Here is a 23,297-nt window from a genome sequence, read left to right on the forward strand (position 1 = left end):
GAGTCACGGCCATCTCACGGAATCTCATTATGTCCACCTTTACCCTGTACCGCTTGTCCCTATTCGTACCAAACATTAACAACACATTCATAGCTTAACAATGGTTTCCAGTGACACAAGCAACCGGTATAGGGTCTCGTCTAGGTAATGTTTGATATAAGCATCAATCCATTAGACCTACGATCGTGAATTACACATTTCTCTCTCTCCAGGATCATTCAACACCTAGTTTTCCCTTTTTTATACCTACAAACATACGTTTATAAGATATGTTCACCATAAGTTTGTCTTTGGTTACAAACTAGAGCTCAACATGAAGTGATTGAAGTAGGTCATAGATTCAAGGTAAAGCGACGCCTGGTGAGGCGCTGTCAAGGCTTAGTACAGACTAAATAGAATTAGATGGAAGTCCTGCAAAATTAACCACCGAGTGTAGGACTTCAATTCTGGCCTAGTTCGAGTTGTAAGTCTCTAGCATTACGAAGTATAGGTAGTGTCGTCATACTTATGGAACATATCTTGTAAACTTATGCTATAATTTATAGTAGTGGTTTCCTCACTTTCACGCCCCTTCGCAGATATAGCAAGCCTTTAGAGCCCCGGAGATCAAACATTTAGAGGGAAAGAAAGAACTAAGAAATCCAGTTCTACTTGTGACTACTTGGAATTTAAAAGTAAGAGAAAGAAAACTCGATTTCGGGACGTATTCGCACGAACAACTTCATATCTCAATGACTTTCTCTTATACTATTTTTCAACCTACGAAGATTTTTGACAATATGGGAGGACGGTTTTTGGGTTATTTTCCTCAAGTTTTATTCCAAAGCATGATCTTGAATATGGTGGTGATATTTTTTTTCTTTCAGAATAAATATTGTTTTATATATTTTGAAGTGGTTCCTTTGGTTTTGGGTGCGATTCGGAATTAAATAGTGGGTTAATAGGTTCGGATAAAACTGCTAGCATACGCTGGAAAAAAAGGATATTCATGTTTTAAATTTCCAAGAATAATGTCGCCAACATGCATGGGTAGGATATTTGGGAAAATATATTAATCGAATTGAATTTCTTGTTAAAAAAAATCTGTGTTTTTAAATGAATTTTCTTTTAAAAAAATTCTGTGTTTTTAAATGAATTTTCTTTTAAAAAAATTCTGTGTTTTTAAATGAATTTTCTTTTAAAAAAATTCTGTGTTTTTAAATGAATTTTCTTTTAAAAAGATTCTGTGTTTTTAAATGAATTTTCTTTTAAAAATATTCTGTGTTTTTAAATTAATTTTCTTTTAAAAAAATTCTGTGTTTTTAAATGAATTTTCTTTTAAAAAAATTCTGTGTTTTAAATGAATTTTCTTTTAAAAAAATTCAGAGTTTTTAAATGAATTTTCTTTTAAAAAAATTCTGTTTTTAAATGAATTTTCTTTTAAAAAATTCTGTGTTTTTAAATGAATTTTCTTTTACCAACCTCTAATGCATCAAAACAAAGGTTTGTATTAAATATCTGGTATTATGACAGTAAAGAGACAATATACAACACCCTAAACGTAAAGACCATATTATAATTGCGGTACATTTCAACATCACACGTAAGGTTTCCTCTCTAGTTCGATCAAACTCCTCTAATCCAATTAAAACAATGAGAGAAATATTAAAAAAAAAGAAATAATTATTACGAATTCGAATCGTCCTTGCATCGCTATTCCCATTAAAATAAATCAAGAGATTCAAGAAATAAGGAGCCTGTTAGCTGGGGGGCCAACTAGCTAGCTCTTCTAACTGGATATAGCCAGAAATGAAATACTATACACGACGTTATAAATGTTCTTCTGTACTTACCTTACGATAATCATCGGTAACTTATCGCAGAATTACTTAAAAAGAAATTACACGGTTTGCCCCCAAGTTCGAAACGAAACGAAAAATTTTACAAGTAATATCAAGAAGTGATATTTAGTTTATTAGGGAGAAGGTATAAGAAGCCTAAGTATTCGCGCGCCATAGTCTCAGTTCCCCTTTCAAAATACAAGGGGGGACGTAAAAGGAGGTCGGGCTATTTCGCTACACTCTCCTCAGTCGGAAAATATGACTGTAATTTTCGTCATTCGCGTCGCGCTGACGTGAGTTTTCAAGAACCAATGAGATCCTGGTTGTAATTTAGAGGCGGGGATTAACTCCGGACCTACAATACGTTTGTACTGGAGATAAAGCTGGAAATGTGGGGCGAATTTACACCTTCTCCCTAATAAACTAGATATCACTTCTTGGAAATATTATAGCCATTGCGACATACAGTATTTTAAGGTGTTTATTTTAAATAAAGTCGATTTCTCACAAGTTTTTAAGGGCCCAAGTCACGATCTAATCTTTCTTTAAAACCGAGTATCTATTAGAGCAAAATGATCATTAATAATAACCCTAAATATAGTCGTTTAAAATCGCCAAAAAAAAAAGAAAGGTTGGGTCGAGTAATTTTTCGATATGGTAACAGGTATATTAATCTATTTTGTGGGAAAATTTCGAAAGAGCTTTATAAGATATTGAACAAAAAAGGCAGCGTCTTTTTTTCTTTCAAATTTCCATTAAAATAAATGAGATTCTTTTTCTTCCTTAAACATAAAAAATATATTTATAACAAGATTGATTTATTATAAAAAAAAAATAAAAAGGCGCGGCCTTGGTATCAATTTGAATATGAAATATTTACTAATCAAAGAGAGGGTCAATGTGGAATTAGGTTTAGTAACATGAAGTAGAAGTATAATTTAAGTGCTGAACTGAATGGATCCCAAATTATCGAGATTGACTATCAAACAAACTCTCAATAGAGTAAAATTTTAAATTTATATCAGTTTTGTTAATGGTTCTAATGCTTAGAAATATTTTAATGTACTCGAATGAAAAGCTAGTACGAGTGGAAGAGGCTAAACCAACGCTTATTTCTTCTGGAAATTCCAATATACTGCCAATGAATGAAACTGGTTCACTAAATTGCAGATCTATGTGCAGAAATTAGACTTTCGTTTCATTTCATCAGCGGATATCAGTTATTATATAATTAGAAAATGAGTAATTAATAATAACAGATAACACCAAATGTTGTTCCCTCATTGTTAATTTTTCTATTACCATTATTTAGGTACTCTTTTAATCAATGAATGATAACTAATTGTAAAACTTTCCTAATTTTACAACGCTGCAGTTTTCGTTTCACAGTGTCTACAATTAAACATACCAATTTCTTCCGTTGTCAGTTTCGCGATATTCAGATAAAATTATAAATATTATTTTGATCTTTTCCTCACTGTATAAATTTGGGTCCGGTACACCATCGCATCGTCAGTCGGTAAAGATCAAAGGAATATACAGTAGATGAAACATAGAGACAGTACGGAAGGGATTACCATTATGCTAAAACCGAAATGTGAGTTATGAGAAAACGCCTTTAGGGAATTTCTACTCGGCGGGTGAATGATGTAAACAAGTATATACACCTATCCCGGTGCTATAATCCTCAAATCTCTCCCAACACCTCGAAATTGAGAAACGATCTTTTGACGTAAGCAAACCGCTTATGTTTCTTATTCTTTTCTCTCTTTCGAAGATAGATACATACTACATCGAAAAAAGTGTGTGTAAAAAATGTTGGGAACACCCTGCAGTCTTATTGATTGAAACTGAGACAGTTTATGTGTAATTGTTTTGACATTTGGGGTATTTCTATAAAGATACAAATCATTTAATTTTATTCCCTTGTACAATAAGATGGCTTAAAGAACTCGCGCCTGACAACCCTGCAACACCGAAGCAAGAAGTGATATCTAGTTTATTAGGGAGAAGGTATAAATTCGCCACATTTCCAGCTTTATCTCCAGTCAAAATGTAGGTCCGGAGTTAATCCCCGCCTCTAAATTACAACCAGCATCTAATTGGTTCTTGAAAACTCACGTCAGCGCGACGCGAATGACGAAAATTACTTGTATTTTCCGACTGAGGAGAGGCAGCGAAATAGCCCGGCCTCCTTTTACGTCCCCTTTGTATTTTAAAAGGGGGACTGGGACTATGGAGTGCGAATGCTTAGGCATCTTATACCTTCTCCCTAATAAACTAGATATCACTTCTTGACCGAATTTAAAGCTACAAAAAAGTTTATACATTTTAAAATCTATCTATACAGTTGTTTCATAAATAATTATTTTACTAACCCTTTAAATATTCTGTACAAATTACTTTAAATTGCTACTACCCCAATCCATTCAAAATACATCTATCTATAAATATAAAAGAACCGTATAAAATAAAATAAGCCTTACATCAATTTAAATTTTTTAACCCCACCTTTTTATTGTAGAAATTTATTTCATCATCATTTTAAATTTGAACATGTACCTATAGGGATCGAGCGTATAGGGAAAAGAATGAAAATATTTCCACAGTCTGTTAAAGATTAATGTAAAACGATGGAAACTCCAATCTATCAAACTCTCCAAACGGAGGAGAGGAAAAAAGAAAAGGTCTCAAATACGTTTTATTTTAAAAAAGGAAAAAGACTTCATATAAGAAGACAGATTGACGAGGGAGATGCTGGCAACACCGTGAAGGAATGAATTCATTTTGTGCCCCTGGTGCGTTCGTACCACCTAACCATTAAACAACCACTCCGCTTCTATAAAACCATATAACAAACCGCTTAAAATTTATCCCCAACTTGAACAGATCCCAATTTTGAGCCTAAGGCAATAAGATAGTAAAGTAGTTGCGGAGTAACTACTCTTTTTTTAAACTTTCCAATCTTATAATCTCGGTATAATACGTTAAGTCAGAAGTATATAATACTTCTCTTCGAGAGAAGTGTACATACCACAAAGCGGGTGGGGTAATTGTAACATATCATCCTTCCCAACATCATCTGGAAAGGTTACAAAACCTAATCACATACGCGATAAATAGTTCCCTCATCATTACTCAATTAGCGCTGAACTTGTGCGTTTTTGTCCCACGTCAAGACAATCAAGGTTTGTGGGTTGATTGCTGAGGATTCAGTACCAAACAGTTATAGAATTCACCGTAGTTACCCATCTGAAGTTTGATGAGCGGGAGAGCAAACAAAAAGGGCTCCCTCGCCTGGGAAGAATCATGTTACATAACTAAAGGTATTAAGTCGAGGAACTACAGAGTGTCACGCTTCTTCTATTATCCCCTTCTGGTTAAGCCCTAATTTTACGAAGGGAACCCAAGTTATTTTTCACCCGAAAAAGCGACGTGCAGGGGGGAGGAGGTGACTTTGGAAAAAGAACCACGGCACGCGATACTCCCACCGCGTTCACTTTCAATTAACTCGAGAACTCCATGGGAAATCATACATTTCGGTTAACATTAAAACCTATCGAAAGACGATAGGTCCCATAGGACACGATAAAACCTAAGGCTGCTTGCTGGTTTACTCGTGGTTTACAAAGTTAGGCCCTAACCAACAGCAAAGGCTTTAGTATATGGTCTTACAATCTTTACATTAAGATCTCGCAGAGAGAGAGAGAGAGAGAAAGAAGGATTCTCTCTTCCTGCATGGTCCCACTTAATATCTCATGGGACATCAACGCATCAGACATCGGGGGCGGGAGCGTCGTTGATGAAACTAAATATAAAACGTATATATACACAAATAGTTTTAAGTCACATCACGAAGTTCTGATCCGACCGACTTCGTTAGGCTTAGCGACTTTTTCTCCCTTCTGTACATAGTATACATGATGGTAGTACAACCAGTACTATGTCCTAAGTAAACCAATTCCCCGCCTAGTTCTATATAGTAGTAATTGAAGGTCTACAAAAGGGCAACAGTAAATCAGTCTTATCTCTTCTTTCGGATACACTAACTGTTACGTCTCACTTTTCCAAGTTTCGTCTGCTATACCATATATACCCCAATCCACCAATTCCGTACGAAGTCCGAGTGGCGAAATAACCAATACGGATCTTCTTAATTCGCGCGCCAATTTTTACTGAATACCCAGCCAGGAATACCTCCCATGAGAATAGATGGTATTCGTGACCGGGGTCAAACAATCAACACTAAGTTACTAACAACTTCGTGCGAGGATCCGATACCAGGCAATTGAATTATACACCCAATAGGAAACTTCTGTCTTAGATGGTGCAACCTTGAAGAAGAGTAGGATGGAGTGGTAATCCAAATACCTATAACGTTGCCTCTGTACCCTCACCTACGGTACCGAAGTCCTCACAGCATCCTCAGCATTTAGGAAGGGTCGTATGGTACTGCAACGTCTCTGTCCTAAAAATTTAAGCTAGTTCTTATAGAAATATAATGTCGCTAGGCGGCAGCACTTAACAATTGCCTACCGAAGGGTAGGGGCGAGCACAAGGTACCACTCCATCTTACCTCCTTTCTCCATGGTGCTGGATTTGTGTCTTCAACGTCTGGAATTTTCCCCCAATGGTTCACAAGGAACTCAAAAAAAAAAGTTCTTGATTTTCATTTTAACGAACATCACGTTTAGTCGTAAAAAGCGAAGGCAACATTGTGTTAAGAAGTTTAAATTTCATTATCTTTGTTTATGGGTTTTTTTAAATAGAGGATTTTATAGGTATACGACCTCGTTAAATATTTAGTTCGTAATAAGGGATTTTTCTTTTTTTAAAATGACTTATTTAGTTACTGAAGAAATATATTTCGAGCATAGCGTGGTAATAATGCTAGCCTACAGGCATTGTTTTGTCGGTTGCTGGATAAGTCTATGACCATTGCCTTACACTCTAATTGCCTTTTAAACTATCACTATCTCTCAGTCTGCGCACGTATGAGCATTAAAAAAAATTATCCGGGCAGAGTAGAACCTCCCTTCAAATTTCCACTCAGACATTAAATAATTCCAAAAGGCAACGAAGTCATAAAACCCCTATATATCTCTAAGGGTAGACCTTAATTTTCAGAAAATAGAGACATGGTAAATGGTAATACCCCTAGAGGTTTACAGTAGACGCTTGAAACCATCAAGTTGTTTTGAAATTTAAATATTTTTATAATAGCCAAGCGGTAATAAAGAAATTATCTTTAATGGTAATGATTAAAATAGTACTTAAGCTACTTTTTAAAAGGGGAGTTCGCGAGGTTAATTATAGACATTTAAGTTAGGAATAAACTAAGTTTTTAATTTAAGGGAAGATGAACTATAATTCTACACATTTACCTCAATTTTTTAAAACGTGCAGTATTCAATTATAAAACTTAAACTAAAACCAAGGCTTAAGACGCGAAATTTAAAATTAGGCTTAACGCATATTTTAATTTATAGGCCAGCGCATGTTTCGAAGTGATGTCTCAACCCCTTTAATTTAGGAAAGTAAAGCTTGGGTTTACCTCAAATAAATTCAGGTTCTTCAGAAGGTGCACGCTATATCTTGATCTGAACAAAAGTTCCTTTTGCCACTTAGGTAATATATTGGTCTATTGGAAACTAAAGGGTGCGGAAAAAAGTGTTGATGGACCATGTCAGATAGTGGTAAATAGTTGAAGAAGAGAAGAGGAACCAAAAGGGGCCAAAAAGGAAATGAGGATAACTTAGTTCCCTGGAACGTCTTGAATTCGAAATTGGTGAAAGGGAAAAACGGAAACTGCATGCTCTCGCCTGAGACCTAGCTAACTCAGACCTCTAGAATACCCGCCGATTTATTTGGTCTGTCAACTGCAACTGTTAGACTTGAGTCCGCGCTCTCTCGCATCGTAAACGGCCTCGCTATACCAGCATGCACCAGTCGAACCCAACCGTTACTTCATTATCCACAGTCCGGAAACTGCAAATTTACCATGGCGCGCGCCCGATCCAACCTTTCACTTCATCGAACTCCCAACCAAACCCTATATCCTCTTCTAAAGGTTCGTCTCAATCACACCTTGCAATTGGGCCAAACACACAAGAATATTTAACTGCAGTTTATATAACAATTGTAACAATCCATCCCTAAAGAGTCAGGTGTAAAAGTCACTAAATATATACAAGCCCAACGAAACAAAGCTGTAGTTACAATACTGAATTCCCACCTTGAAACGAACAGCGATGAATCTCCTTCGATTAAGTCAGAGCCGCGACTACTTTCTTAAAGGATCTGCCCCCCCCCGGTAAAAGGGTGGCCACCCCAGACCCCTAACGGTATCTAAACAAGAAGAAAAAGAGCCACCCCAAACTATATAAAGAAGTCAACCTTACCAGAGGAGGGTCAAAGGTTAGGGGTGACGGCGTGACCTGTAAAAATAACATCCCAGGCGATTGATGAAGGAGGAAGATATAGAGAACCGATCGTGTTCTATGACTTCATCTTCGTCTCATTTCAAGGTTCCTGTTAATTAAAAGACAATCCCGTACAGGCAGCAATTGCCCGGGATGGTACTCTCAAGTTGGGACGAACGACTACCCAGAAAAAACAAAGAGGGAGCCCGAAATGAAAGAAAAGCTTCGTCGGTCAAACAAAAAAGTGACCTTTACGTGACCTCTTCTACAATTCTACAGTTCCTAAGGGTTTCTTTTAGCTATAAGGGAAAAAGGGGGCTGTTTTCTGGATACTAAAGCCACGTCGAAGTTCTTTTTTTTTCTATCATCTCGTGGAAAACTGCAAAACTCAACGCCCCGGGCGCCGATTCATTGATTACCTTTCCTAAATTAAATCACGAACTCGCCGAAAAGCGTACCAGGACGGGGCCCCTAAAGTGAGAAAATTGGTTCGACAATAGATTGGATTCACATGCTTTTACAACGAAATAAAAATTTTAAAAGCCAATTTATCAGTAACATATAAGCTGTAGTTATAGTTGTTTAAAATATAACAGCTGCAATTTTTAAGGTACAGTTAAACTTCAAAAGTAACGATACACTTTTATGTATACTGCTTCTATTCCTTAACCTTACCATAAGTTTATAAGATATGTTCCATAAGTATGAATGCTAGAGACTTACCAAGAGCTAGTTCGAGCGAGAACGACGCGAGAATTGACTACACTGTCGATTTTGCAATTCATCTTCCTATTTAGTCTGTTATAAGCCATTGACAGCGCCTCAGCAGGCGTCACTTTACCTCGAATCTATGACCTACATCACTTAATGACAAGGTCCAGTTTGCAACCAGTGACAAACTTATGGAACATATCTTACCCATGGCTAAACAGAAAACATTTTGAAATTTTTCCATATAAAAAACATTCCCTAAGGCTGATATGATTTCAGCTACCGAAGTAACATTTTCAAAGTCGATTCACATAAGTTAAAATCGCCAAGGAAGGCGAATGACACACCCAACTAAAGATACTCTTACCAAACCAAAAAGCCCGATCATTTCCAGAGAGAGTGAAAAAAATGATCGTAATTAATCGTTCTATAGGTATGACTGGGTACGATTAGCTTACAGCTACAAGCAACACATAGAAACGGAGAGCGGACAAGTTACAGGCCTTTATCCGTAGAATCCTATGGGATAATCGGTGGTGGGTAGAATAGAAATATAATCAGGCTTAGAGCTATGGCCCACCCAAGGAAGGGGACCCACACTTGTGGAGTAAATCTGACAGATACTTTGGTACAAAGACGGTGGCCAGTGTTACCAGACATTTTTGACAATTATCCAGCCTCTTTAGGAGCCTTGTCTTTCGCGCGTCCTGTGGCTGTGGATGGTGTAGTTGAAACAGTGTCCGTCCGAGTGGGTATATACTGGGGTAGGAAAGAAGCCAACTAAGGTCCATTAATCATCGGCCGAAGAGTGTCGTAATTAAATACGCAAGGCGACGCTGGTAGCGACGCTATCCTTGGCAAATCGGGGGCACGTACAAGTTCGTGGTTAGCACGATACAAGCTAGGCCTTGGTCATGATGTAAATTGTATATAAGGGAATTTATATACATATATATAAAAAAATAGATAAATTAATTTTGTCTTCATTCCTCTCCTTGGTGGTCTACTTTTAAACGAGGGTTCAACTTCAAGACGCGCTAAGAATGACGTGCGGCCCTAAACGTGCAACCTCTCGAAAAAATACATCCCTGTTGTATTTCTCTAATGTAGACAAGTCTATGGAAAAAATATTTAAAAATCTACTAAGACGTGATTATAAGGTTGAGATTTAAAGATAGGAGGATGTTGTCTTATTTCTTGTTAACAATAGTTCATTTTGACAGAATGGACACCTCAGAATTGTGTTGTTCTTATTTTAATCTATAGTTATTATGGGAATACTTCGCATTATAAGCGTGAAAACCATGGTAATTAACTAACTATACACTAAGGATTAATATGATGTTTGTTTTACTATAAACATTTTTCATTATTTCTGCTTTTCTAGGTGAAATATCGTGGGTATTGTAATTTTGTAGTTTATCGAAAAATTTGTTTTTGAACATACCCATTATCGTTGTTAAACTTTGAACAATCTATCCTTTCAGCAGGCATGCGTGGTGGTGGTCTTTAAAGTTTAATATTCTCATTAATCAAGTTAAATTTACGGCGCAATAAATCTAAGAAGCGACAGATACACGCTTAGCATTTTCATTTCAAATTAGGAAGCAATCTTGGACCACTTCCAAAGCAAATCTTACCCAAACCGAAAACCAATCTAAACCAGAGACAATATAAACAGAGTCAAGATATACGCATTTCCAGCACCAATTAGTCTTCATCATAAGTTTATAAGATATGTTCCATAAGTATGACAATACCTATACTTCGAACGACAAGCGAGGATTGAAGTCCTACACTCGGTCAATTTTGCAGTCCATCTTAATATCCTATTTAGTCTGTACTAAGCCTTCGACAGCGCCAAAACCAGGCGTCGCTTTACCCCGAATCTATGACCTTCTTCAATCACTTCATGACAAGCTCCAGTTTGTAACCAGTGACAAACTTATGGTGAACATACCCAAGCAAACACCGATCCCATTTTCAAAATTGGCACTATGGTGGGTGACGTCAATGAGGGTATGGTTTTCTCGACTCTTGCAGTATTGATTCTGCTCTATGTACACACACATACACTATAAACGTTTTTTACACCATCTCAATCCCATCACAGTTTGAATAAAAACTAAAAAAAAAGCTTTTCGCATTCCTTAAGACCATATAATTTTTATAAGCCTCATGGGGATATACATTTTTTTCTTTCCTTTTCTTAATATTGGTTTTAACGTAACCCCCTATGTAATCAATGTAATGAAAGAAATCCTAGGAGATTATCGAGCCATAGAGAGAAAGACCCCTTTTTATATTTAACAATTTCCCGTGATGCCTTGTAATCTCAAAAAGTAGTAGTAGAATTTCGTAGAATACATGTACAGCAACTATACCATTATCAAATTTCGTTGGTATAAATGTAATTAGTTATGACAACAAAGCTAGTACATGGGGATGATAGAACTGATATCGAATTTAATGTAATGAAGGCCTCCCCCCCTCTTTCAAGCCCCTAGACTTACTCCATCGCTTCGGGAGTCTGTAGACTGCAGCAATGACGTTTCAACTATCTATTCCAAGGACTCGAATCAGTTCGTTCTAATATTTCGTTAGCGTTAAGACTGCATTTTATCGCAGGGAACAGTGTTCGACTCCAAAGTGTCAAACTAGAGATTTGAAGTTCAATGTATCGTTCTAAGTGCGTTTTCAGGGTTCGGACGAAACTTTTATAATGAAAATCCCTGAATTTCCCAGCTTGAATCCCTGACCAAATTTTCTCAATATCCCTGAACATTTTAAGGTGATTACCATAGAGTTCACTTCATCACACCTGGGCCCATATTTATCATTACTCGTAGCATGGTTTGACATACCAAACGAAATGCCTGACTAATCCCTAACTTTTTCCCAAATTTTCCAAGTCCCTGACTTATCCAGGTTTCGTACGAACCCTGGTTTTATATCCATCGCTAGTTATAAGGCGATTGTATAGTCCTATTTTAATGGAAGGTCCCTGTTAGTCTGCAACGTAAAAAGAAATAAAAAAGAAAACCAAAAACCCCAAAAGGAAGGAAAATTATCTATTAGGTTTATTGCCCCCGAATGTATCAGCTAATTTTCTAGGTGGAGTTTTTCCGTCAAGGATGAACAGTATATACTTACAAAGTTACAATTGTATATTCAATACCACCCCGCGTACGTCGCCCAAGGCTATATAAGGAACGGTAACATATCGCCTTGCATATTCCCAATTCCCAATGGAACCGTAATTAGTAATAGCGCTGGGTATAACTCAATTTGTGAATGTTGATCTACGACCACTCTAACTGAAAAATTTCTAGTTTTAAGTTGGCAAGTTTGGGGTGTTATGGATACGGTTACCCACCGCGAAGTTTGACCTAAATTAGGCAGATTTGAGTGAGAGATGGTGGAAAAGATCCTCAGGATAGAGGTCCAAACTTGAAAGATTTATTTTCATTTTTCAATTCAAGCTTAAAAAATTAATGAATATTTGAAATTGAAAAAACATGTTTTGTACCCATCTACAATATTAGAGAATATGTAAGCAATTAAGTTCAAAGGGGGGGAATGCGACAGGTGGTACTAATCGTCCAATAGAATTTTATAACCCAACGTCATCTGCTTAATAAAGGATAAACTTAAAAAGGCACGCTCCAAATAAACTTAATCGCTGATATATCTTCTTGAACATATAGATAAGTAGTTCCAACTTGAAATATTCGTTATTTTAATTTATTTTATTTGCTTTTTCCAATTAAATATTCTAGAGTGGATGGTCCTTCAATTTAAGGGCTTTACAAAATATTCCAATTGCACGTAACTAAGGTACGACTAAAGCGAATATCTTTATTTCAACTTAAAACTAGTCAGTATGTCTCCAACTTGAGAATCTAAACTTTAATTTAACAAGGCAGCGGCTGCTCTATAAGATTTATAACATTTGTGTTTAATAGAAAATAAAATCAGATGCGTCGATCTTCCCTAGCAAAAAAAAAAAATTGGTTGAGAAGGGTCTTGTTTAAGGTTTCCTTACCAAGCTAAAAATTGATCTAGACTTTTTAAAATATGTATATATACATATATGAAAAAATCTGCACAGCGAAAAAAAAATTTCCTATTACTGTTAGTCACCATATTTCATCTAACCCATCCGTTTTGATCCGGAGAAGAAGGGAAAAAGAAAAAATGTATTCATCCGATGCATACTTCTTTAAGGAAAAAGTTGGGTGTAACTTGGCTTAGGACGGGTCCGTTGACCAGAAGAGACAGGGGTACTCTAGAGTAAATTCAGAGCAGACGAAAGGCAGCTCAGTTCCGCTACCGGTATAGGGGTATACGAGACTTCATTCAAGCGTCACCGGGCCTTAATCCTACACCATCCTTTTTCCTAAAGAAATCCAGCGTGCGCGCGCGAGGATTCAAAGAGGCAGTAACCATGGCAACGCCTCTTCCTTAAACTTTTTCATACACAAATTCACGCGCAATGAAAATATAAAGACTTTTTTCCAATGGATAAAAAAAACTTTTGTTGCTCTTTTTTAGCTAGGTGCTGCGGAATATAAAAGGTGATGATTTTTTTTTCCTTTTTTGACGTGTACATGGATGTCAAAAAAATCTAAATAAAAAAATACATAATAGATGCAATAAGCTTATGCTAAAAATTTCTAAACATTAACTATAAAATTTAAAGGCGTCGGAAAAAGAGCAATTTTGTCAACATCAACAAAGATGGTGCATGCATAAGTTTATAAGATATGTTCCATAACTATGACGACAATATATAGTTCGTAATGTTAGAGACCATGGATAAAGAATGCGCGTGAGGAAATTTGTTTCTTCTTTAGCGTAAAAACAAATTTCCGCAAGCGCATTCTTTATCCATGCTTTCAGCTCGAGCTAGTTCGAGAACGACAAGCAAGAATTGACTACACTCGGTGGTTAATTTTGCAGGAGTTCCATCTACCAATTTAGTCTGTACTAAGCCTTTGACATGTAGGGCCTCACCAGGCGTCGCTTTACCTCGAATCAATGACCTACTTCAATCACTTCATGACAAGCTCCAGTGACAAACTTATGGAACATCTTCGTAATTAGTCAGTACTAAGCCTTTTGAGCTAGTTCGAGAACGACAAGCAAGAATTGAAGTACTACACTCGGTTTGTTTTGCAGGACTTCCATCTTAATATCCTATTTAGTCTGTTCTAAGACTTGACAGCGCCTGACCAGGCGTACGTCGCTTTACCTCGAATCTATGACCTACCTCACTCACTTCATGACAAGCTCCAGTTTGTAACCAGCGACAAACTTATTATATAACATATCTTATGAACTTATGTTAATACTAATGAAGAAGACGCCAAAAACTGTCCCAAGAGTCCAAGAGTCCAGTTTGCAATCCACAAACCCCGTTAAAAACAAACATATATAGACTAGGGGTCATTTTATAACTTCAATTACGAAGAAACGTGACTTTGGAACTCATTGGGATGAAAATTATCCGCCATACAAGACGCACGTATTATTGGAGGTAATAACTTTCGACCCTTTTCCCCAGTTTGCAACTAAAGCAAGAAGAAAAGCTACAGATACAAAAATTGCGTTTTCGTTTGGTCGGGCCAGTGTAAGGGTATGTGGAGGGGGGTGGAGTGGGGTACTTGTAGAGGTTTTAGATGGGTAAGGACTGGCTAGCGAGCACGTGTCCCGGTTGCAGCACGCGCCAACGACCCATCACGAGATAAACGCCCTCGCGCGCCAATTCCCTCGAGAAAAATCGTGAAGAGTCCAGATAAGCAAGGGAGAGATGTGAGAGAGAGAGAGAGACAGAAAGGAGAAAAGAGTCTGAGAGAGCACTCGATCCTCCAAGCACCCATCCCCACTATACATCTCTCCTCTTGAACTTCTTTCTTATCCGAAAAGTGCTTATTGCTTATAGGCTACCGATCATATAAAAAAAAGGGAATCAAAATGAGGCTGTAAAACTGACTGTACAATTATAATAATTGGTACCTAATTTTTTCTGACCACGTTAACCCTTTACTGACCGTATCATAAAACTTCTATATTCGTTCGTTTTAATATTAATTCTTATATTTGTTTGTTTCTTCTTTATGCTTAGTTACAATACATTTATATCCGTATTTGATCAAACTTCATATGGTTCTTATCAGTAATATATGAGAAGATTCATTAGATTTGGTTTGGTTGTGTTCTCCTCAAGGTTATAGGCCAGAGGCGAATCCCTAGCCATAAATCCAGTAAAAAGCGTCCAATTGTAAACCCGTAACATTTTTATCTTTATGAAAAAACCCTAAGTAAGCATTGTTTAATTGAATTTAAAAAAATAAAAAAAACTTGTTTCTAAAAAAACAACATCATATGGCACCACAGAGTACTTAGTGTTTAGAGTCTACACAGACAAACAAATCCCGGTTTCTGGTTTCATAAAACACCAATCAAAGGGCAACGCCGGGATGCTTAGCTATAGCTAGCATCACGCATTTAATATTTATAATTTATGCATTTTTAACCACCTGCCTTCTCTTCATTTAAGTGCTATCCAAAAATATAAAAAAATATAAATTATGAGTGGGTGCATGCTATGCTATAAGAGGTTCGATTGGTTGGGCGTTATCCGCTCTTATAAAAACACTTCCTTAAAAATTAACCACGAGGCCAAGTAAAGCACTATACTAAATAAACTTTTGAATGCGAATATTTTCACACGATAAACAAGTCTTCGATACCATTTAGTTATTTAGAAAGTTGAGTAGAGCTCTGGGTGGGAGTCAGGAAAGATGAGAGATAATATACAACAACAAAAAAGCGTGTATATCAGAAGAATGTCTGGCGCTATTCATTTAATTGGAGCCATTGCAACGAAGGCTTAGTTCTGAGGAATATGTGGGCATTTAAGGATCAATAGCTTTCACACTGTTTGTATGTACTTCACTGGCTTCATTTAACTAAACATATCCTCCTAGTTTGGCAAGAATCAAACACGTGGCTTCTTTCAAGTTTCATCCAAACAATGTTAGCTCCCAATAATCGAATTTCTGCTCTGTTTCAAACAGAATTTTCAATACTGGTGAGGGTTAAAGGTCAGTGTTCTTTAATAATGGGATGAACTATAGATTATGCGATACTTTAATTAAGATATTAGAGTAGTACAATTATAATAAACGAAACTTTCTGGATTAGGCTTAGGGAGGGTCTTCAATAAACCTTAATTTGAACCCCCTGTGACCTTTCACCTTCGGAAAACCCAACAGCAGTGTGGAAAAGTATATAGTTGTAGCGGGAGAGTGGGTCTAGTGATACACAAAAATAACCAACCACATCGTTTTAGTCAAGTCATTCGGAAACTTGACCTTTGACCTCCTTCCATTATTTATAAAATCCAAATTTTGTTTACACGAATGTTTTCCACATCAAGAGAAAAAGCAGACGAAAAAAACTTTGAAATGATGAAATTGCCTTTTTGAGAGTTTTAAGTTCACCGATCAATTTACCACTTTCTCAGTTTTTACAAGAACCCATCTACTACCCGAGAACGTATGTATGAATACCCATCTTCACAGAGTCATTATGTGCACGCTTGCCAATGCCGGGAAGAGTGGGAGGAAAAAAGCCAAAACTTAATCAAAACTTTCTTTGAACGTTCTCATGGCATATTTGAGTTCTTGACTTTTACTAGAGTAGCAATGCATGTTACCATGACAACATATACCTACCAAAAAAGTCAAGATTTTTGGGAAGAAACGACTCTCGTGAGATGGTTATTCTACCCCCCCCCCTCTCTCCTTAAAAATTTTCTTTCGTTTTGTAAGAAAAGGTACCAGTTGGTATGAGAAAATGCGAAAAAATTCAAAAAGAAATTCAGGATTTTTCAATGAAATTTTGTTGTTTGTTTCAAAAGCGCTGCTTGTTCTTTTGTGGTGTTTTCTTTTCGGGAAGGGTTAGCTTCCTCGAGACACGATTTACGATATAACCCAAGTACAACGTGAAGAATCGACAAATTTGCCTTGTTCTTCTTGGGCTTTACTTGCTCAAGTACCCTTAACCCCTTTGATGGGATCATTTATTGGTGCACAGCTTATTTTGGGGTTAAAACACGTTTGGTTCGCGGTTTATATTAGCTACATCGCTTTTCAAATTTACACTGAGTGTTACAAAAAAAGTGAAATACAACCACCAAACGTTTCGAAGCACTTAGTCCAATTGTTTCTTATATGATGTATACATCTGAAAATCACACATCGTAAACCATTAGGTTCACGTGTATTACGGAACAATTTACATAAATTCCAAATCATCATCTCAAGTGGTAGTAGCGCGACAATTCGGACACAAAGAAAAAAGTGTGTTAAACGGTACGATAAAAATTCCAACATGTACTGTCAACTACGGTATTTAAGCCGAGGGACCAGTCACTCGTGTTAATCGATGTACACGCAGCACCATACATAATCATTAAAATCACTACCCCTACACAGTGATTAACCCCTCGGTGTTGGGCCAAAAATAGCTTCGCGTGGATAACTAGTATTTCCGTATGGTGATGATCGTAATCTAGCCGGGGCACACGATCGTATACATATTGCATATGCATTTAACTTAATTCCCGTTGTTCCGTAGGACTGTAGGTATGTCTACAGGTGGCGTGTTTAATCTATATTCAACCCCTTATAAGAAATTAAACAAAAGAAATGAGAATGAGCTTGCGATAAAAATACTTCTGTATAGCAAAAAAGAAATAAGGGCTTAAAGATTTGAAGGAAAAATTAAGGTTAAGGTTTTATTATTATTATTATGTTTTTTAATGGTAAGAATGTAACGAATATTTCAAATGAAACTATGTATCCATCTACATATAGAATTTTTCCTTTCAAATATTCTAGTCTAACGACCAACCAGGAGTGACGTAAATCCGGCGGGAAATTTTTGCCACGCTTAGCCATTTTGCTCCTCGATGCCACACCGTTGTCGTAAAAGATCATCGTAAGAGTTAAAAGGGGTATATCTCCCGTACCTATATATGTATCAAATCGTTCGTTCTATCCCCAAAGTTTTAGCGAAATTTTCTTCATCGCTTTGAAAGCCCTATCATGATTATGATGGAGAAGATGGCATGGTTAAGACTAAAGAACGAACGTGCAATATTCATCACGACATAAGTTTATGTAGGATATGTTCCATAAGGATGACGACACTACCTATACTTCGTAATGATAGAGACCTACAGCTCGAGCTAGTTCGTGGGAGAACGACAAGCGAGAATTGACGTCCAACACTCGGATGGTTAATTTTGCAGTACCTTAGTTCCTATTTAGTCTGTACTAAGCCTTTGACAGCTCCTCACCAGGTGTCGCTTTACCTCGAACCTATGACCTACCTAGGCAGGGTCGGAAATAAGAAAATTTTCTTATAGGACATGTGTCCAGTGACCCCCTCTACTTGACTGGAAAAATTATACCACATTGTCCACTGGAGTGTGCAAAAATACTGTCGCATCTTCATAGTCAAACCATCAAAACTACGGAAGATTTATAGGTCAAAATGTCCAGTGACCCCCTTAGTTTTTCTAAAAGTTATGGGACATTTTAAAATTTCATTGGACATTGTCCAGTGTCCTGTGCTTAATTCCGGCCCTGGATGTATCACTTCATGACAAGCTCCAGTTTGTAACCAAAGACAAACTTATGGTAGAAACATATCATATGAACTTATGATCACGGGTATTATCAGATTTCCATCATCACACAACCACGTAATCTATTAATATCCCAGGCTGATAAGGGCTTGGAATCTCTTATTCGGCAATGTATGCTTTATCGACTGAATCAAAACGGGTCGGAATTACCATTTAAGACCGTTGCCCGCCTTCGTTACTATATTAACGCGACAATCTTAGTTGACACTAAGATTATAGCCTAAAAAAGGTCGTCCTCTTTTCGATGACTGTCTCAGGTATTTCTGGTTCTTAATATAACGGGGACAGCGACAGGGCCGTGCTTGCTCTCTTTTATACGAGGTCCTTAAAACTCCGATGGATTTGGCCAGGGCTTATTGCCGCCTATAAATTTAGGGTTATGGCTATACAAACGTTATGGAGCTTTTTCTGAAAAGACTAAAACGGTATATGTTCTCCCTAATTTCCTAGTGCTATTATCTTACAGTGGTTTTATACCGAGGGACCGAGATTTGTACAAAGTATAACTAACATCACTTTCCTTTTTATAATAATGCAGAAAACATATCTATTAAGATGGGATGAACGATTTATTAACATAAATTTATTTGGAAATCGCAATACTTGTGAAGAAAAAATAGGTATGGTAAATCGCAGACCTATGATACTATGGGTGTAAAATTAGAAATGAGCAATTAAGGAAGTACACCTTTGATTTCACAAGTACTTCATCTAAATTAAAGGTAACATATAATTAAAAATGTATTTCTCCCAACAGGGTTGTTTATTTTCAAAATTCCTTAATTTCGATCATCGAGCCAAGCAATATTGTACTGTGCTGACCTCTTATTGTTAATTAATGTTTACCTTTAATTACTCATTTGTATTTATAATTGACACTAAATTTACACCCAGTTTAATAAATCTGAATTAAATATAAACCAATTTCTATAATCGGTTGTATTTTGCGATTTCCATACAACAAATTAAGTTAAAGTTAATAATTCATATATTTTTTACAATATCCCTTAATATACTAATTATTAAGAAATTAAGTTTCATAATTACGTATTAATTACCCAAAAATTAGGGACATCGTTCTTTTGGGGATTATTGTTTAGGAATAAATTTAATATAATGACATAACTGCGAGGACACCCTTAGGATATGCGGTATAGCTTAAAAGACGAGTAAGAAACTAATTTAGCCGCAACGTGGTATACCAGTACTGTACCACCCAGGATCCCTTTCATTTAGCCTTTTAACCCAGTTTTCCAAAGGGTAGGGTTGTCCATAGAGAAAGAAAAAGTTTCTTAATTGTTTTTACCTCCAGGGATAACGATTTGTTTACCGCTGTCCAAAGTCCTTCCATTCCCCTTCGTTGTTTTTCCTTTTTTTAAACGGGACCCCAAATTTTTCACGTCAACCTAGAGTTCCTAGCTGGACCTATGGACAGACAGCTGACAGTTTTGCCACCTCGCGCCCTAGCTAATATTTCAACCGTGAAAAAGTACCATGGCTATTTGAATTGTGCTTGGTAAAAAAGGGGTAAACACCTTTGGGACGTAGTGCATTTTCGTGGTTATAAGTGTATAGTCTAATCATTCGCGAATTATTTGAGGCTCGTGAAAACCGCCCGCGCCCTGTCACTTGTTTCCATGGAAACCGTCTGGGCGATCCCGCCTAAAAATGTCACTGGAATTGGTTTTTTGGGTCAAAAACAAAAGGGACTATAACAACAATTTTTAATTAAAATAACAAAACAAGAACATATTATTTTGTCATTAGATTCTCACGCGTCTGTTAATCTATGTTATAAGTGCCCAAGAAGTGATATCTAGTTTATTAGGGAGAAGGTATAAGATGCCTAAGTAATCGCGCGCCATAGTCCCAGTCCTCCTTTCAAAATACAAGGGGGGGGGGACGTAAAAGGAGGCCGGGCTATTTCGCCTCTTCTCAGTTAAAAAATACGTAATTTTCGTCATTCGCGTCGCGCTGACGCGAGTTTTCAAGAACCAATGAGATTCTGGTTGTAATTTAGAGACGGGGATTTACTCCGGACCTACGTTTGGACTGGAGAGAAAGCTGGAAATGTGGCGTATTTATACCTTCTCCCTAGTAAACTAAATATCACTTCTTGGTTATAAGTCGAGGGTATTACAGTACTACAATCCGTGAAACGAAAGAATGATGTATAAATTTCATTGGTCAGCGTGTAGCATTCAAACTGACCAGTTAGGAATCTAACTACTAGGGTAAATATATGTAGTTTAGTAATTTTCCTGAATTTTCATATAATAATTTTAAGGCAAAACTAGAATTGAAATTGGTGTAATCTAACTAATTAAGAATTCTTCAAAAAATACTACAAGAACTTGGAGAAATGAGCGAAACCACATTCTTTCTTCCACCACATCAGTTAATAAAAATAGTTCCTAACAAGACTGTACTGAATATTAGCAATATATTAGCTGAAAACAAGCCAGACTAGTGTTTAAAAACATCAATTAGGCTTCTAACCACCAAGAAGTAAGTAATAATACGAATTGTCTTTAACATTAACAAGGGCTGTAAAAAAACAGTTAAACCCCTTTTTTGTTCACCCTGCAACGGTTAACCTCGAGAATGGTGACCCGAAATTGGAGAAGACGCGGAAAAAGAAAGTATATATCGTTTTTCAAACGCCATGAACCCATTTTTACGTAACCGTTTTCGGTATAACAGAACTTTTAAAACTTTCAAAGAATGTCTTTGTAGAAAGTTCTTAGGCGCAGACAAAGTTTAAAGGCAATTTGTTAAAAGAAAAGTATTTAGGGTACGTTGTTCTTAAGTATATATGGTTAAGTAGGAGGGTTGGACCAGTAATCAGGAATTAACGGTAGCAGCTTTGAACACTCGACATACTTGACAGCTATTGTTTTTAAAAATTGACATAAAAAAAAATATAAAAATGCAGAGCTCTAATATTTAAATGAGGTGAATATTTTCACAGTCAAGTGAAATTTCTCATATTTCATATTTTTGCATTCGAAAATTCGTAAAGAAACTTGGGTAAATAATGATTATTGTTCAACTGGACTATCTGGACAGTGGAGAAAAAATAGGCAATTGCCGAGTTGCCGTTTTACCTATAGAAACGTACGGGCATGCCACCAATTACTTTGCGACTAAACCACAATAAAACTATATTGAAAATTAGACTTAGTAAAAAAATACAGGATTTTATAGGAAATATATATTGGACCTCTCGATAAGGACTATGGCAAACAAACAATTGCCTATAGTCACTGACAATATTTAGTTTCTTTAATTTGCGTATAAAAAGACTTATACTTAATAACAGTGAATGACAACCCTTCCAAAATTATAATATATAAAAAAAAACGTGGCATGGTAAAGGAATCATAAAAACATAACCTCAACAAAAATAACTTTTGTCTGGAGAATCTAGAACCCATGCCCTGTCTGCCAAAATAAAACAAAAAATGTTCTTCACTTTACAAAATTGATGATGAACCTACTTTTCCCTCCCACCAGTCTGTCAGATCCGAGAAAGAAAAACTAAAACCTCCACAACAGGGCCGTGTACGTCACAACAATAAACAAAAACACCTTCATCGGCAACAACATAAATTGAAACGTACAACGCGTGTAAATAAACAATAAATGTACTCACCTGGAAATTGTCGTCGCATTGTACTTGCGCGATGTCCGGTCGACTGTAGAGTTTCAAGTCTTGTAGAACGCCCTTTAAGAGAAACAAAACAGTCAAATGACGTAGGAGACACTTGGAACCGATTAAACTAAACAATAGGCCACCACCGCCGCCGGTGGAACAGTTTCGAACGCGATGGGAATATGAATTTAATTTTAAACCGCGACCCGTTGAGGGGCGGGTTCCGTCAGTGTTTAAACCGACAGCCCCAATCCGCGGCCCCATCGAACGCCCCTGAGTACACTTGACCCTTTACCGCCGTATATTGTTTGTATTTATACAACGTCGCGTGTTTGTAATTGGACCGAGTTCTTTTTGATAAAGAGGTACGACAACAACACCGAATTGCTCCGGAGTCCAACAGAGCAGCGTTAGAGTAAATCGTACAACGCGATTCCTGTAAGGAACGATAGTTCTGAACGTCGACACCGGTTGCCGGTCTCGCCGTCAATGTGAAGAATTCAGTTCTCCTTCGACCAAAAAGCGCGCAGTTTGTGGAGTATTGGGGAGGGGAAAAGACGGACGCAACACAAGTTCGTGTACGATCTTCGTCCTAGAGTATATATGGGGGTCCGTTAAAAGGTTCAGCTCAGTTCGGACCCGTTCCGTTAGATGCAGCTAAGTTCAATCTTATTTCCTCTGTCGCTCGCTCGCCCAACTCCCCTCTCTCTCTCTAATTATTTTATATGGTGTTACGTAAACTTCTATTAAACTGTCTCAAAGATTTCTATATAGTGTAACCTTAACTTACACCCCCAGGGGACGTCTTTTAAAGTGATACTAAACTAACGCTGCAATCCAATCTTGAGCGCAATGCCATGCCATGCCAAGCAATTAGATGAACAGGACTATTTGATCAAATAATTAATTAAGGTACAACTTACTATACACAAAACTAATTGAAAAATAAATTTTAATCCCGGGTAAGC

At 36.9% G+C, this 23,297-nt stretch overlaps 1 protein-coding gene across 4 annotated transcripts in view; it reads right to left on the reverse strand.

Moving 5' to 3' along the window:
• The window catches only part of Mp (collagen XV/XVIII-type protein multiplexin), a 96,598-nt gene that overhangs the window by 26,306 nt on the left and 46,995 nt on the right, over positions 1 to 23,297 (reverse strand). For all 4 annotated transcript variants that reach the window (XM_089845538.1, XM_089845536.1, XM_089845537.1 and 1 more), the window contains exon 6: positions 22,330 to 22,401. In XM_089845538.1, the coding sequence (XP_089701664.1) occupies positions 22,330 to 22,401 (72 nt within the window). The remainder of the gene's footprint in view (positions 1 to 22,329; positions 22,402 to 23,297) is intronic.

Source organism: Phalangium opilio, unplaced genomic scaffold, assembly GCF_054372755.1.
Source record: "Phalangium opilio isolate 3A_F unplaced genomic scaffold, DU_Popi_V2 ptg000079l_1, whole genome shotgun sequence".
NCBI lineage: Eukaryota > Metazoa > Arthropoda > Arachnida > Opiliones > Phalangiidae > Phalangium > Phalangium opilio.